Consider the following 17,989-nt stretch of genomic DNA (forward strand, 5'->3'; position numbering starts at 1 on the left):
ATCTATCAGATCTAGGCCCTTAAATCTATTTCTCACTTCCACGGTATAATCATCAGGGATTTGATTTAGGTCATACCTGAATGGTCTAGTGGTTTTCCCTACTTTCTTCAATTTAAGTTCGAATTTGGCAATAAGGAGTTCATGATCTGAGCCACAGTCAGCTCCTGGTCTTGTTTTTGCTGACTGTATAGAGCTTCTCCATCTTTGGCTGCAAAGAATATAATCAATCTGATTTTGGTGTTGACCATCTGGTGATGTCCATGTATAGAGTCTTCTCTTGTGTTGTTGGAAGAGGGTGTGTGTTATGACCAGTGCATTTTCTTGGCAAAACTGTATTAGTCTTTGCCCTGCTTCATTCCGTATTCCAAGGCCAAATTTGCCTGTTACTCCAGGTGTTTCTTGACTTCCTACTTTTGCATTCCAGTCCCCTATAATGAAAAGGACATCTTTTCTGGGTGTTAGTTCTAAAAGGTTTTGTAGGTCTTCATAGAACCGTTCAACTTCAGCTTCTTCAGCGTTACTGGTTGGGGCATAGGCTTGGATTACTGTGATATTGAATGGTTTGCCTTGGAAACGAACAGAAATCATTCTGTCGTTTTTGAGATTGCATCCAAGTACTGCATTTCAGACTCTTTTGTTGACCATGATGGTCACTCCATTTTTTCTGAGGGATTCCTGCCTGCAGTAGTAGATATAATAGTCATCTGAGTTAAATTCACCCATTCCAGTCCATTTCAGTTCGCTGATTCCTAGAATGTCGACATTCACTCTTGCCATCTCTTGTTTGACCACTTCCAATTTGCCTTGATTCATGGACCTGACATTCCAGGTTCCTATGCAATATTGCTCTTTACAGCATTGGACCTTGCTTCTATGACCAGTCACATCCACAGCTGAGTATTGTTTTTGCTTTGGCTCCATCCCTTCATTCTTTCTGGAGTTATTTCTCCACTGATCTCCAGTAGCATATTGAGCACCTACTGACCTGAGGAGTTTCTCTTTCAGTATCCTATCATTTTGCCTTTTCATACTGTTCATGGGGTTCCCAAGGCAAGAATACTGAAGTGGTTTGCCATTCCCTTCTCCAGTGGACCACATTCTGTCAAATCTCTCCACCATGATCCGCCCGTCTTGGGCTGCCCCACGGGCATGGCTTAGTTTCATTGAGTTAGACAAGGCTGTGGTCCTAGTGTGATTAGATTGACTAGTTTTCTGTGAGTATGGTTTCAGTGTGTTTGCCCTCTGATGCCCTCTTGCAACACCTACCATCTTACTTGGGTTTCTCTTACTTTGGGCGTGGGGTATCTCTTCACGGCTGCTCCACCAAAGCGCAGCCATTGCTCCTTAGTTTGGACGAGGGGTATCTCCTCACCACCACCCTTCCTGACCTTCAATGTGGGATAGCTCCTCTAGGCCCTCCTGCGAATTTTTTAAATAACACTTCTATAATCAGGAAAAAGTATCACATGTACATTATAAATATTTGTCCTTAAGAAAAACAATATACAATACACATTCTCAGTGCCCATTGTTAAGCTTTGATTTTTTTCTTAGTCAACATATGTGTTTGCATATATAGAACACACAGGTTTATTTTATATACGTATACATATATATGTACATATGGGGCATATAAATATGTGTATGTACCTTTCTATCTAAAGTGTTTTCAGTTAAAAGGGATTGTGGGCATTTTTTTCAGGTCAGTAGAAATCTTCAGAGTTTTTTTTGTTAATTGTATTTACTTATGCCTGTGCTGGGTCTTTATTGCTCTTCTCTCGTTGTGGCGAGCAGCGGGGCCACTCTCCAGTTGTGGTGCATGGGCTTCTCATTACGGTGCCTTCTCGTTGTAGAGCACGGGCTTTAGTAGTTGTGGCACATGGGCTCAGTTGCGCAGCTTTGGGGCTCTGAGCACAGGCTCACTAGTTGTGGTTCATGGGCTCAGTTGCTCTGCAGCATGTGGGATCCTCACGGATCAAGGATCTAACCTGTGTCTCCTATATCGGTAGTTGGATTCTTTACCACTGAGCCCACAAGCCCCAGAGCATTGGTTTTTAAATGATTTCACAGTGTTCAGTTACATTTCCTGGGAGTTTTTCTCTTTTTCACCTGTCTTTAAGTAATGATTCATCTGCCATCTTGGGACATAAATCTGAGAGAAACAGGTTTACCGGAGAAGCAGTTTTAAGTCTACTGATACACAATGGACATATTCATTATCATACGAGAGACACTGAACTCGTACCTGGTGCAAAGTTGGAGTCCTTAGAAGTCTTACCCCTTGCACTTTACTAAGTATTAATAGCTTCATGGTGTTTGAACAGATTATTCAATATTTTTGTGCCTTAGTTTACTCATCTTATTTAGAACAGAAAAAAAATAACTTCTCTTAGGAGTGAAGAATCAAAAAGTGTTTCTGCTCTTTCCTTGAGAATCAAAAGAAATAGTTTGGTCCTTCTACATATTTTCTACAGGTATGTTCTAGGGTTCAGGTATAAAACAGTGAATGAGTGGAATCAGCAGAGCACTCTTTGTGGGACTTATTTTATCTGCTCCTGCTGCTCCTGTCTCTATTAATATATCTCAGGTAATGGTGACAAGTACTGGAAGAGCAATGAAGCAGGGTAAGGAGATGAGAGTAGGGGAGAAGTCCTCTGCGGGAAGGCTTGGTCAGGAGGGCCCTGTGGGTAAAATGAGGAAGAGAGCCATGATGATCTGCGCTATGAGCTCTCCATGAACAACATGGAAAATGTTCTTGGGCCTGGCCAGGAGTGTCAAGCCAGACACTGTGGCAGAAGCCTAGAAGGTAAGAGATGAGGACAGAGAAGAGTAAATCACAAGGAGCCTTGCAGGCTGCAGTCAGGAGTGTGGATTTTATTCTCAGGGAAATGGGAAGGATTAAACAGAGAAGTGACAGGGCTTTGTGAACTGTGAAGTGTTGTGCTATAGAAGAGATCCTATATTATTTTAAATACTGCTACTGTTACCACCATGATAACCACCTGGTTTACTCGCTAAGCTGTAAAAAATGTCAGTTTGCTTCCTGCATAGTATCCAGTGTTGCACATCATTGGCCCCTGAAAGTCTGATCAAGATATTAGTTTGGCTAAAAAGTTCATTTGGGTTTCCCTGTCGCTGTTATTAAAAAACCCTAACAACCTTATTGGCCAATGCAATATATTAATTGCAAAGAACACTTCACAAGTCTTCTTGTGTGCTCTTGAACAATTAATTTTGGTTTTACATATCTGATGATGAGCTATGTGAATGGCAGCTTTTTTAATTAACCAGAGGTTAATTTAACCTTCTTTAAGCTACTGCTTCTTTAAGCTAGTCACGGGTTATTTTAATGAAGCTGCTGAATCATTGCATCTTATTTGCAGCTTAGAAGAGCATATAGCCTATCCTTCCAAAAACGAAATCAGAACTTTTAGATGCAGTTTTAAAAAGGAGAAAATCACTCATTTTGCATTGCTGTATAGTCTGTGTGGACACCTTTTTTTTAAACCCATTTGGCTCTGAAAATTGTAGCCATGAATCAGATGTTAGAAGGAAAAAAACCCACAGAACTATCTTTTTCTACTATTTATTCAGATTTTACCACATGCGGATGCTCTTCTAAGAACTTGTCGTTTAGTCGCTCAGTCGTGTCCTGCTCTTTGCAACCTATGGACTGAAGCATGCCAGGCTTCCCTGTCCGTCACCGTCTCCCAGAGTTTGCTCAAACTCATGTCCATTAAGTCAGTGACGCTATCCAACCATCTAGTCCTCTGTCACCCCCTTCTCCTCCTGCCTTCAATTGTTCCCAGCATCAGGGTCTTTTCCAGTGAGTCAGTTCTTCACATCAGGTGGCCAGAATATTAGAGCTTCAGCTTCAGCATCAGTCCTTCCAATGAATATTCAGGGTTGGTTTCCTTTAGGAGTGACTGGTTTGATCTTGCAGTCCAAGAGACTTCCAAGAGTCTTCCCTGGCACCACAGTGTGAAAGCAGCAGTCCTTCGGCGCTCACTCTTCTTTATGGTCCAGCTCTCACACCCATACATGACTACTGAAAAAAACCATAGCTTTGACTAGACAGACCTTTGTCAGCAAAGTGATGACTTTGCTTTTTAATATGCTGTCTAGGTTTGTCATAGCTTCTCTTCCAAGGAGCAAGCATCTTTGAATCTTGTGGCAGGAGTCACACAACCCACAGTGATTTTGGAGCCCAAGAAAATAAAGTCTGTCACTGTTTCCATTGTTTCCCCATCTATTTGCCATGAAGTGATGGGAATGGATGCCATGATCTTAGTTTTTTGAATATTGAGTTTTAAGCCAGCCTTTTCACTCTCCTCTTTCACCTTCATCAAGAGGCTCTTTAGTTCCTCTTTGCTTTCTGCCATTAGGTTGGTGTCATCTGCGTATCTGAGGTTATTGATATTTCTCCCGGCAGTCTTGATTCCAGCTTGTGCTTCTTCCAGCCCAGCATTTCTCATGATGTACTCTGCATATAAGTTAAATAAGCAAGGTGTCAGTAAACAGCCTTGGCATACTCCTTTCCCAGTTTTCAACCAGTCCATTGTTCCACATCTGGTTCTAACTGTTGCTTCTTGACCTGCATACAGGTTTCTCAGGAGGCAGGTAAGGTGGTCTGGTATCCCATTTCTTTGAGAATCTTCCACAGTTTGTTGTGATCCATATAGTCAAAGGCTTTAGTGTAGTCAATGAAGCAGAAGTAGGTGTTTTTCTAGAATTTTCTTGCCTTTTCTATGATCCAACGGATGTTGGCAGTTTGATCCCTGTGCCTTTTCTAAATCCAGCTTAAACATCTGGAAGTTCTTGGTTCACATGCTGTTGAAGCCTAGCTTGGAGAATTTTGAGCATTGCTTTGCTAGTGTGTAAAATGAGTGTAATTGTGCAGTAGTTTGCGCATTCTTTGGCATTGCCTTTCTTTGGGATTGGAACGAAAACTGACCTTTCCCAGTCCTGTGGCCACTGCTGAATTTTCCAAATTTGCTGGCATATCGAGTGCAGCACTTTTAACAGCATAGTTTTTCAAAGCTAGACGTTTTAACTCTCAGTGGTAAACATAGGTTCAGACTTCATTTATTCTGACTCCCAGTCTAGCCCTCTTCTCCCTACCTCACAGATATAGAAGCTGGCTGAGGGCTATGCTTTTGTGAACAGTGACACAAAAAGCAATCTCCTCCTCCTTTTTAAAGTGATTTCAGTGGGTCAGTAAGTGTCCCAGTCATCTTGACAACCAGATTTTCCAGGACATCTCCTAGGGGTGATATTGGCCCCTTTGACAACTACAACCCTTCGTGGAGAATAGTGAGAGTCTCCACTTGGTGTCCGTAGGGGTAGAGAGATTTAGAAAATTGAATTTACTAAAGTTGTGAACTTTAATAATTTCCTGATTATATGAAAGAGTTAACAAATGGAAAGAGTCTGCTCAGACAACCAAAGTTTTGTGATTGGGTGAACAGTGGATCCATTCACTGTGAAGGGGAATTTAGAAGAATAAGAAGAACTTGGGGGTGAGATTTGAGGCGCCTGGAGGGCATCTGTAGCGAGCAGCAGTTAGAAATGTAGGCTGATGGGTTGGAGCTGGAGATGGACTTCAGGTGGGTAGATGAGATCACTCAGAGAATACAGGGTAAGAAGACAGCCAAGATAGAGCCTTGAAGGACGTCAACGTTGGAATAAATATGAGTCATTGAATTAAAGGGGGAAAGAAAGGGCATTTGGAAAGACAGGAAAACAAATGTGTGAAAGCTAAGAGGTGTGAAGTGCTAAATGTTTGTGTAAATTCCTTTCTTGCAGATTTAGCATGTTATTTTACAAATATTAATTTTAGTATAAAGGCATACTAAATTATTCCCCACCCCGTCCTCCCAGTTTTCATGTTAAATTTCCCCTCTGAGTCGTCTTTGGGATTTGGGCATGTCCCACTAATTTACCATCAGGAACAAGCTTACCCTCAGTTTGAGAGACGCAGAGATGGGTCTCCACAGCCCTCTGTAATGCTGACAGTGGCTGGCTTTCTCCCAGTGGCATTAGTAATTTTGACTCAGCCCAAGGAATCCTATTGAGATTTATTATGAACCAGGTATTTTTTTTTTGAAGAGACAGGGAAAAGAGTATTTAAAAACTAAAATTTTTTCAACTACAGTATACATTTTTGTCCATTTCCTTCATGAACTCCGGTTATGTCTAAAACATAGCTTAGGCAAAACATAGTTTAAGAAAAACTTTGAACATATGCAGTAGTTGAGAAACAGTGAAAACACATAAATCCATCTAGATTTTAAAGATTTTTTTACCATATTTTCAAGTGTGTTACTCTGGCTTAGAGGTAGTTGGCATATTTAGGGAACCAAAAGGACCTCAGTGTGGCTGGACTCCCATAATTAGAGGCTAGAGGGCTGTGTGAACTGGAGATGGGTAAAGCCATGGTAGACAGTTTGGATTTTACCAAAAAGGCAATGAAAAGTTATTGAAGGGCCTTACTCAGGGAACTCTTGCTGTTATTGTTCCCTAGAATTCTCTCAAATCCTTATGGTAAAGGAAGAAAGGGGGAAGTGAGAGCAAGGCAGGTGAGGGATGTCTTATAACCATCTAGAAGTGAAGTGAAGTAAGTCGTTCAGTTGTGTCTGACTCTGTGACCCTATAGACTATACTCTCCAGGAATTCTCCAGGCCAGAATACTGGAGTGGGTAGTTGTCCTCTTCTCCAGGGGATCTTTCCAACCCAGGGATCGAATCCAGGTCTCCTGCATTGCGGGCATATTCTTTACCGGCTGAGCCACAAAGGAAAGCCCTTTAACCATTGCTACTGCAATACTTCAGCTTGGGCATCTCCATACTCTTGGAGACGTGTGCCTGGGTGTTTCACATCCTTCACGGACACAGAAGCCTGTGAATAGTTCAGCTTGATGGTGGACCAGGCCCCTTGGAAAGCACCGTCTCCATTCCTGGGAGGAAGCAGAGTGGGCTGGAGAGTTGATTGTCAGTGCTGCATTTGCTATCATTTGGGCATTGTTGGAAGGTCATGAGTTGTTCTGTGAAGGGATTAACCTCTGTTGCTTGTAAGGACTGGGCTTCCCTGGTGGCTTAGATGGTAAAGAAGCTGCCTGCAGTGTGGGGGACCTGGGTTTGATCCCTGGGTTGGAAAGATCCCCTGGAGAAGGAACTGGCAACACACTCCAATATTTCTGCTTTGAGAACCCCACAGACAGAGGAGCTTGGAGGGCTAAAGTCCACGGGGTTGCAGAGTCAGACACGACTGAGCTAACAGCGCATACACATACACCATAGACGCACAAGCAAACTGAAGCCTCACGCTCGACTCAAACTCAGTTTGTATTTGGTTCCAAATCTTCAGGTAGATTTCAGATAGTTCTTTGTTGCTAAAATGAATTTAAGTGATTTATGAAATCTAGTTTAGTCGTATTTCTTTTAGCTGTGTGTGTGTGTGTGTGTGCACGCACGTGTGTGTACTATTACATATTTTAGAAACTTTAGTTTTCTTACATACAGATCATGGTCAAAGTCTGCTGGTTCTGTTGGTTCTTCTGACTTGGTGGATTAGTAAGGTTAGTAAATTGGCAGCCTTACTTTTCTGTCATTCAGCCTTCCATGGAAATATTTTATTAATAGTACTTTTTATGTATTAAGGATAGTTTTATATATCCATTGATTTCTTTAAATTCAGTTTTGTGTTTACCAGAATTATACATGTCAAATTGAAGGAGGCAAATAGTTATAGAAAGAGTTTGTAAGAAAAATAACAATCCTCCACACTTTTCCTGCTCTCTAGAGGTACAGCCTCTTTTGATCAATTGTTTTGGAATCTTTCTCCACATCTTTAATGAACATACTAATACTTCCATGACAAATCCATAATTTCACCATGTTACTTACAACATTGCCTCAATAGCTGCTTTTATTTTCTTTACTCATCGTAAAGTCAGTAACAAAAAATATGTACTCAGTAATTCTAAACACGTTAAGCTAACGTGTTTATAAGACTTTTTATTTCTCGAAGTATTTCTCTTAGCCTTTTAGCAATGTTCTAGGCACATGTATTGTCTGCCTGCTCAGTCATGACTTAGAAGCCATTCACAAATTTTAATTTGTGAATTAATTCTCTACATTTTCAATTAATTGTTTAAAAAGTTGTATCACAAGTGACATACAGTAGTATAAGGATAATTAAGCTTAATACAAAGCAAATTTAGCCATAAGAAGTTCTAATGCAGAAGTTTTAAGGGATACTATTTCCTTGTTTTTGATCCCCCAAATCTTGGTTGTATTAAATAAGAATTGGTGAATTTGAGGGTGTAAATGAAAGAAATAAAAGGATTTTTATTATTGCACTTAGGCTTTAAAATAAGAACTGTGTGATAAAGTTTTTATTTATACATTTGTAATGTTATTTAAATAGTTCTTATTTATTCTTTTACTTAATAATTATACTTAACTGTATTTTTAAAATAATAAATCAAAAGAATATTTAAAGTGTGTGTATGAGAGATGGGGAGGGAGGGCAGAGAGAAAACACAAGCATGTCCTGAAGACCTTCAGCACTGGGACTGGATTAGAGCTTGCTGAGGAATGTCCGCCATGTGTTACTGACTGTATTCCTCTAAGTATGGTTTATTAGTTTATATGTTCAGCAGAATCCTGTCTGCCTGGTGTATTAATTAAGAGAAATGATTGTGGCATGCTTCCCCTTGCCCTCACAAAAGCAATTTGTATATGTATTCTCTTCAGCAGCTGTGTTTTTTCTTCTGTGACCAGTATTTCACGTGTAGTAGCTGGAAAGTCACTTCTTCCACCACTGAGCCAGAGCTGAAAATAATCTCTGTTGCATAGCACCCTAATATTTCCTGCAAAATAGCCATTAAACATTCCCAGGCTTTACCCAGCATAGACTTGTTTTATCGCTGCTATTATTTGTGGAATACAAATAGGAAGATTATATATTCATAGGATTTATTGTGAGTGTGAATTCACTGTTTACAGAGAAGCAGTCTGCATTGCCCTCTACCCTTCTTAAAAATAAATAAAAGAAAAAAGTAATGGAAAGGAATGATCCAGAATTTGGGTCCCATCTTGCCAGGTAATCAAAGAGAAAATGTAACCACCACCTGGGGTAACTCACCTGTAGTTGATCCAAACTTCTTATTGTAGAAAAGATATTTAGAAGTAAATTTATGCATCTTTGAATTTTGAGAACCTGTGTTTGAGGGCATTTCTCTTTGATTAAAGAAGATGTGGTTTTAATGTGATCAAAAGAAGATTTACAAGCTGACAGAGGTGAACTGTGTAGGTGACTGATTCGGGTATAGAGATTGATCAAAACAGATCATATCAAACCATGTCAAGAAGTAACATACCTGTTCATGGTTTGTCGGCTTCTTGTTAGAAGTCATTTACATGTTCTTTCCCCCTAAATGTTTATTTGTAAACAGACATGCGGCTCTCTGTATCTCAAACTTTAGAGAAGAAACATTCCAACACTTTCTTCAGTGAAGTCTTAGGTGAAGGTCAAAGGAAGTGTTATGATGCTGTGCAGAGAGATTTTATGTTGATCAGAAAAAATACAGAGTAGGGTTGGGGTGTCTGAGACCTACCTCCACCTGGGCAGTGGGTGCCAGGGGCAGTTAACTATAGGAGTTTGGAACTCCTGGGTTGAAAGTCACTGAACTAAGTGATCTTTAAGGTTCTTCTCAAAAGTGTTAATCTTTTGGTATCTTATATGAGGTTGTTTAGTGAGGGTGGGTGTAACTTCTTTTAGTTTATTTAGTGAGAGAAATTGTAACTTCTGACCTGTTCTCGTTCCTTCCATCGTTTATCTTGTTAACTGTGTTTATTCATGGTGACTTCTTTGAATAGTTGATAGCCTCCTTTTGCCTGATGTAATTGAAACATTGTCTTTTGCTTCCCACAAAAAATTAAGAACTTCCAGAAGTTCATTGTCTCCAGAATTTATCAAGTGAGTTCCTTCATAGAGAATAGCCATATCCAGGCAGAAAAAGTACACCTTAAAACCATCACTTAAAAAATTTGCAGATCTGATGGGGAGATGTGCCCAAGGCTCTCTCCAAGGTTCCTCCAGCCCTGAGCCCTTGGGCCTCACTGAGGAGGAGGAGGATGGGTGTGCCTGCGGGACGCTTAGCAACAAGCAGCATGAACCTGGAAAAAGCGCATCTGGTGAGACCTAGAGAGTGGGCCTGTTGCCATTGTTTTTTGGCTAAGCCCCTTACTAACTTTTTACCTCAGTTTCCTCAACTGTAAGATAGAGGTGTCTATTAACTGGAGGTATAGTGTGGTGATTAAGGACACTTTGGATCAACCTGAGCCTGAGCTGGTTTTACCCTTTAGTACCTTGAACCAGTTTCTTTAAGTCGTTCAGCTTTACCTGTAAATGGAAGTAATATAATGTCCTTGGAGAATTGTTTGAAAAGATCCCATAGATGACGGATTCCGTTGCTTAGGAGGGGCCCTGGCAGCACTAGCAGGCCACCAGCATCGGCACCATCATGTTCCTCTTCACATGGGGGTTAGGAGAGCAGGGGATTAAAAAAGTGTTTTGAAAAGTACAAAGTGCTCTATAATTCTACAGTCATTTCTCATGTATTTGTGGATTTCCTAGGACTGATTTTGAAACTGATGTGAAGTAACTTGCTCAAGCCTGGCTGTCTTCTCAGATGAGGGTTTAGAAAGCATGTCTTCTGTCTGCCTCCCTTTTCCTCACTGGTACCTTGTGCTGTGTCCACAGGTAGAGCAGGCGGAGCGCAGTGAGGCGCCTGTCGCTGCCGCCATGCCGTTCCCATTCGGGAAGTCTCACAAGTCCCCTGCAGACATCGTGAAGAACCTGAAGGAGAGCATGGCTGTGCTGGAGAAGCAAGACATTTCTGACAAAAAGGCAGAAAAGGTATGTATTTGGCTTTATTTTATATTTTTAATCTTTGGATTAGGAGCACATGTAAGACAAATTATGAGGTGATTCCTAAAAAGCAGTAAATTCAGTTTGTGTTTATTTAAGGTTTTTAAAATATAGTCCGACTAAGTAGCGCTTGCTGGTGCTATTTAAATTCCACATGTTTTCACCTGTTCTGCCATCTAACACATATCTAACTTTTTTCTCAAGTTTTTCATTTGAGGTTTCCAATTTTATTTTAACTTTTGGGGTTTTTGTTGTTGATGTGGTTTATCTGATTTCTAAAATCAGTGTTTCCACTGGTAGTCTGCCATGGGAGAAACCTCTCCTGATTTTGTGTTTCCTGTATCCCTGACAAGTATCTTCTACCCAGTCATCACAGTCTAAAACGTGACTTTCATCCCAGTTTGTCCACCACCCCCTCCCCACCAAGAAGCATCAACTTTCAAGAAATAGCACGAACCTCTACTGCTTCCTGAGAGGTTTAGGAATTGATCCCGACTTCCATTCCTACTTGACAAAAATTCTCACGACCTTGTGGACCGTAGCAGTAGTCTCCTTAGGGCTCTTTCTGAAATATCTCCCCTCCTTTAACCCTTCAGTTCAGCCTTCTCGCATGGTACATGAGACCCTTTGTGACCTGGCCTGTACGGCTCTCGGTGAATTTTAACCCGTTTCTTCCTTATTCTGTGTGCTCAACCAATCTCAGCTTCTCTCTGTTTATGGAAAGCAGTTAATAGCAGTCAGCCAGCTGTACTCTTTGTCTTGTTTCACTGCCTCCACACCAGTTTCCCTTAGCCCTCATTTGTTTTTCAGAACCAACCTCTTCATCTGATTTTCCCAAATGGCTTTCCAGAATACTCCCTCTCCTGACCTTATCCTTACCCACTAAAACAAATAGCCACCATTTGGCCACCTCCTTTGGAAATAGCCGGACTGCTGCTATCTTCAACATGGTTTTATTTGCATCATATTTTTGTCTTACTTTCTAGACTTTGAGCTCTTTGACCCATGTGTCATTTCTGGCCCACCTTTGCCCTCCGTGGTACCTGTCTCCCCATGGGCTGAACACCTGATGATTCATTGGATGAGTGCTTGAGTGGAACATTTTCCATCGTATCTTTTATTTTAGGAAGTTGTTTCTGTTTTGAGTTGACAGTTAAATTGCATCATTTCTACCATCTTTTTAAGTTTGAGATTCTGTGGTTTACCTGTATTCTTATAAAGAAAAGAATATCACAGTCATGGGATTAAGATTTGTAATTATAGGCTATTTAGTTATATAACTTCCTGTCATTGGAAGCAGTGTACAGTTAGTGAAGTTTGGTATAATTCAGCTTTTCTTTAGATCTTCCATAGAAAGTCTGTAGACAATTTCTTGTATACCTTAGTAAGATATGTAGGTAACTGTTAATAATATGATGAAGTGAACTTCTTTTAAAAATGGCTCTTATGTTATTTTGGTTGAAATATATAAAGAAAATCTGGCCTCATACAGATGCATAATTGGGAAAGAGGAGTATTTTAATAGCCCTTCAGATTTTTGAAGTTTCTGATACCACACCAATATTCACCAGTTGATAGTTTCTTGGTTGTAATAGACTCAAAATGTATAAATGAACTTCTCATACTCCCTACTTTGAAGAGGTCCTTTATCCATACACAACTTTGTTACAGGCATTGGTCATTTAGAAAGCATTGGATCATTGACTTATATCTTCCAAATGTTGACACATTATTCAGTATCAAAAATTCACACTTTAAAATTACACTACTGTGATCTCAGAAAAGTAAAACTTTTGGAAAGTGGTCAAACTTCCTCGTGTTGTATTCAAGTTTCAAAATTCAAGTTTGGCAACAAATACTATTTGTTGGTTGTTTTTCTTAAGGTGACAGGTTCACTTTGTTTATTTTGAAAAAATATCTGCCAAGGATACAAGCCTGAATAATTTGTCAGTTTTTCTTTCAAGGAAAAGTGATATTGCATGAAGAAAACTGTTTAGCTCATAGCCCAAGCATTATCATACAAATACTTTCTTCAAGACAAGCAGCCATACTTCTGGAAGGGGCAGAAGGTGCTTTGTGTGTACTTCCCATTCAGTTCAGTTCAGTCCAGCCTCTCAGTCATGTCCAACTCCTTGTGACTGCATGAACTTTGGCATACCAGGCCTCCCTGTCCCTCACCAACTCCTGGAGCCTACCCAAACTCAGGTCCATTGAGTTGGTGATGCCATCCAACCATCTCATCCTCTGTCATCCCCTTCTCCTCCTGCCCTCAATCTTTCCCAGCATCAGGGTCTTTTCACATGAGTCAGCTCTTTGCATCAGGTGGAGATGTATTGGAGTTTCAGCTTCAACATCAGTCCTTCCAGTTAACATCCAGGACTGATCTCCTTTAGGATGGACTGGTTAGATCTTGCAGTCCAAGGGCCTCTCAAGAGTCTTCTCCAACACCACAGTTCAAAAGCATCAGTTCTTCGGCACTCAGCTTTCTTCACAGTCCAACTCTCATATCCATACATGACTATTGGAAAAACCATAGCTTTGACTAGAAGGACCTTTGTTGGGAAAGTAATGCCTCTGCTTTTTAATATGCTGTCTAGGTTGGTCATAACTTTCCTTCCAAGGAGTAAGCATCTTTTAATTTGATGGCTACAATCACCATGTGCAGTGATTTTAGAGCCCCCAAAAATAAAGTCACCCACTTTTCCATGTTTCCCCATCTATTTGCCATGAAGTGATAGGACTGGATGCCATGATCTTAGTTTTCTGAATGTTGAGCTTTAAGCCAATCACATCAAATGTTCCTGCTTGCGTATACTCAGAGGTCAAAATTTAATGAATTATTTTTCTGCTTCCTCATACTACTCTTAAGTGAAACAGTTTTTTAAACTGAGTACGTGAGGATGAAAAAACTACAATGATAGCTGTTGTAACTCGGACAAGAGGTCAGCACCATCAGTGAAAATGGCAGCAGTGGAAAAAGGCAAATTATGTATTTACATTGATATGAAAACAGTTTTGACCTCATTGACCCCTTGAAAGGGTGTCAGGGAACCTTTTTCAGTAACACAGAGGTTGAGAATTCCTGCTCTAAACCTAACCAAGAATAGACCTCCTGCTATTAGGATAAACAAAGCAAAGAGAATTAGTTGAACTTTTGAAAAATAAGTTTTGTTTCAAAGAAAGGGGACAACTCTGAAGACCACTTGATACAAATTACTTATTCTGGAATAGATTATTAATAGAGAGGAAGACCCTGAACTTTGTGGTTTCACTTTCTTGTCAAGATTCAGGAGACATCGCTGATACAAATGGTAAAAGGAAGTGAAACCTGAAAACAATGGAAAGATAAAATATTACCACTAAATTAAACAACATGAAAAATGACTTTGATATCATATTTAAAACTGAAAACTTGAAGGTTAGGATGCTTTGTATGATTTGTTATCTAGCATTGTTCTGGAAATTCTAGGCAATGCATAAAGAAATGGTGTAGAAATTAAAAATACATCTATTTCAAATAAAGAAGGGAAATTACAGTGTTGACATATTTGTGTATCTTTACAAAACACAGAGGAATCAACGTAAATATGAGAGTTCACTAGGGCAGCTAAATACAAAATCCATAGCTTCCCTAAATATCAGTCAAAATGATCTAGAAATTATAATTTTTTAAGAAGTATTTTATTTGTAGTAACAACAAATAAATAGGGATCTGGGAATACTTTTATCAGGAGGTGTGCAGAACCTGTCCATGTCATTGGACAATATAGTTAAGATATCTTATCAAATCAGTTCTTAAGCTTAAAGCTATTCCATTCACATCACAGCAGGATCTTTTTGTATCTTGACAAAAAATGATTATGAAGTTCTGGAAGAATAAAGAGCTGTAAAGTGCTGGAATTTAAGGAATATGAATTCTCCTTTGTTTTGAAGAAAAGCACACATTTCATACATCCACTCTCAGTCTTCTCGATCATGATTAGTGAGACACCATCCTTCTAGTTGTTCAGGCCAAAAGACTTGAGTCATCCATGACTCCTTTCATACTTCCCAAATCCAATTCATGAGCAAATTCATCCACTTTATTGGGGTGGAGAGTGTTAAAAAGCCAGAATCTAATGACCCCTTCACCCCATTTTCCTGGTTCCCACTCTGGCCTAAGCTATTGTTATGTTTGCTCTGCATTGCTGCAGTGTTCTTCTAACTGGTCCCCCACAACCATAATGATTCTTTCAAAACATGCGTCAAATAATATTTCCCTTAGAGTAAAAGTCAAAATCCTTACAGGAGCTGAACTAAGTTCTACAGGTCAAATCCTGCCTAGGCCCGTTTTTGTAAGGCTCATGAGATAAGAATGATTTTTACGTTTCTAAAGGATTGGTTTTAAAAGCAAAGAAAACTATGCAACAGAGACTCTGTGTGGCCTGTAAAGCTTAAAATATTTTCTGTTCGGTGTTTTTACCTAAAAATAAATGCCCATCCTTGCTCTGGTCAGTCAGGCCTGTCCCTTTGCCTAGTACTCCGGCTGTGTTGGCTTGCTCTTCCTCATGCATTCCGGTCCACCCCTGCCTCGAGGCTTTTGCACTGGGCTGTTGCCTTTGCCTGGAATGTTCTTCCCCCAACTCTCTGCTTGGTTTGCCCCATTGTTGCCTTCAAGTCTTTGCTCAAATATTGCTTTCAGCCAACCCTCTATTTAAAAGTGCCACCTAGTCCCCGGCATTCCTGTTTACCCGATCTTGCTGTTTTCTGTGTATCACTTAACATCTTTAATATACTTAATGATTTTTTTAAATTAGTTCTTCCCTCTGTTAGAACATAAGCCTTCCAAAGACAGAACCATAATTATTTTTTATTTATTGAAAATGAAATTCAGAGTTAACATGAGACACTGTCAGCTTGTACCTCTTCTAAACTCTTAGTGTCTACTGAATAGGATAAAACATGTATTAATGAGGATGTTGTAATAATTTGTATGTTGAGTTTATGACCAATAAGAGAGTATCCCAACCAGGTATCCTCTGAATTTTATGATGGTGGCCAAGTATCACTTTCCTTACAGTACTGCCACCCACACAAATAGATAAATGACCCTTCTCAAGAGGTCTACCCTTGTTAATCCTAGTATCTTCCATATTGTTTTGTGTTTATTATCTTCCTATGTAGTTCAGGATGCTCAGTGGACACTTTTCATGATTGGATGAATAATTATACCCAGTGGATCTAATTAATGGATAACCAAGCACCTAGGCCTGGTGGGCTACAGTCCATGGGGTCTCTAAGAGTCGGACACGACTGAGCGACTTCATTTTCACTTTTCACTTTCATGCATTGGAGAAGGAAATGGCAGCCCAATCCAGTGTTCTTGCCTGGAGAATCCCAGGGATGGGGGAGCCTGGTGGGCTGCCGTCTATGGGGTCGCACAGAGTCGGACATGACTGAAGCGACTTGGCAGCAAGCACCTCAGCAGGTTTTTGGTGACCTGTTGCAGGATACTGTCCCCAACTCTAAACTTTTGATAACATTTATTATCACTGAGGAAGGGCTTAATCAACAGAGCTTGTGAATGACAGAAATTGGAGAAGAATAGAAGACTCTGTAGGTGACTAAATCAGGCACCACAGAAGGGTTAATTAGCTGGGAGAAGGAGGGCAGGAGGAAGGATATGATTGTAACTGATAAAGTGCAGCACAGATACAAGTATCACTCTGTATAAGGGTCTGAAAAAGCAGATGGGATACCAAAGGAGAAAATAAAATATAATCACTAAAAGTATTTGATTAAACCAAAAGAAGGCAGAAAAAGAGGAAAGAACAACATTATAGAATGGGTAGAACGAATGGAAAACAGATACCAAGAGATTAGACTCAAGTGTACTGTATCAGCACTCAGCGTTTAATATAAATGTCTGAGTACTCCAGTTAGAAGGCAGTGCTTGTCAGGTGGGATATGAGAGTCCTAACTGGATAAATTCAGAGATTATCATATTAAGGGAAGTATGTCAGAAAGAGAAAGACAAATACCATACGACATCACTCCTATGTGGAATTTTTAAAAAATGATATAAATGAACTAATTTACGAAATAGGAGTAGACTCACAGACATAGAAAACAAACTTGTGATCTCCAGAAAGTATAGCAAGGATAAATTTGGAGTTTGGGATTAACATACACATTACCATATATAAAAGAGATCAACAACAAAGACGTGCTGTACAGCACAGGAAGCTATATTCAGTGTCTTATAATAACCAAAAATAGAATGTTACATATGTAACTGAAATCATTTTCCTATATAATTGAAATCACTTTGCTGTACACCTGAAACTAGCATACTATTACAAATTAACTTACTTCAGTTTTTAAAAATGGTTAAAAAGAAGAAAAGTCCTAAGTGTATGTGCCTACGAGAAATGCACTTTGAAGACAAGTAAAAAGATGGAGAAAGATATACCACGTTAACACTTGTCAAAAGAAAACTGAAATAGCTTTATTAATATCAGACAAAAATAGTTTTCAGAGAAAATAGTATCAGGGATAGTTATTTCATGATAAAATAGGGATCAGTTAATCCAAGGGACATTACAACCTTAAATGTTTATGCACCTAATAACAGCTTTAAAACAAAGCAAAAACCGATAAAACTATGAAGTGAAACAATTAAATCCACAATTAAAATTGAGATTTTGATTCCCCAATCTCAGTGATTGATAAAAGTCTGTTAGGCACACCAATAGATCAGTGGGACAGAAGAGAGAATCCAGAAATAAAACCTACATGTGTATGGAAATTTTTTGCCAAAGATGAAAATGCAGTTCAGTGGAGCAAGGATAGTAGTTTTAAAACTGGTGCTGAAACAACCTAATAGCCACATGTACAAAAAATATGTTGGACGCATGCCTCATGTCATATACAAAAATTCATTCAAAACGGATCACACAACTGAATGTAAAACCTAAAATTTTAAAGCACCTGGGAAACAGGAGAAAAATCTTCATAACCTTGGGATAGGCAAAGAATTCTTAGATGTGATACCAGAAGCATACTCTATAAAACA

The 17,989-nt window shown here is 39.6% G+C and overlaps 1 protein-coding gene across 2 annotated transcripts in view; it reads left to right on the forward strand.

Moving 5' to 3' along the window:
• Positions 1–17,989, forward strand: part of CAB39 (calcium binding protein 39) — a 102,414-nt gene that overhangs the window by 34,659 nt on the left and 49,766 nt on the right. Inside the window, exons 2-3 of one of the 2 annotated variants that reach the window (XM_059893036.1) lie at positions 1–10,199; positions 10,768–10,923. The exon at positions 1–10,199 is cut by the window's left edge and continues 24,561 nt beyond it. In XM_059893036.1, the coding sequence (XP_059749019.1) occupies positions 10,140–10,199; positions 10,768–10,923 (216 nt within the window). In that variant the 5' untranslated portion in view covers positions 1–10,139. The remainder of the gene's footprint in view (positions 10,200–10,767; positions 10,924–17,989) is intronic. The other variant, NM_001046087.2, reaches the window with a different exon arrangement.

Source organism: Bos taurus, chromosome 2 (genome assembly GCF_002263795.3).
Source record: "Bos taurus isolate L1 Dominette 01449 registration number 42190680 breed Hereford chromosome 2, ARS-UCD2.0, whole genome shotgun sequence".
Classification (NCBI taxonomy): domain Eukaryota; kingdom Metazoa; phylum Chordata; class Mammalia; order Artiodactyla; family Bovidae; genus Bos; species Bos taurus.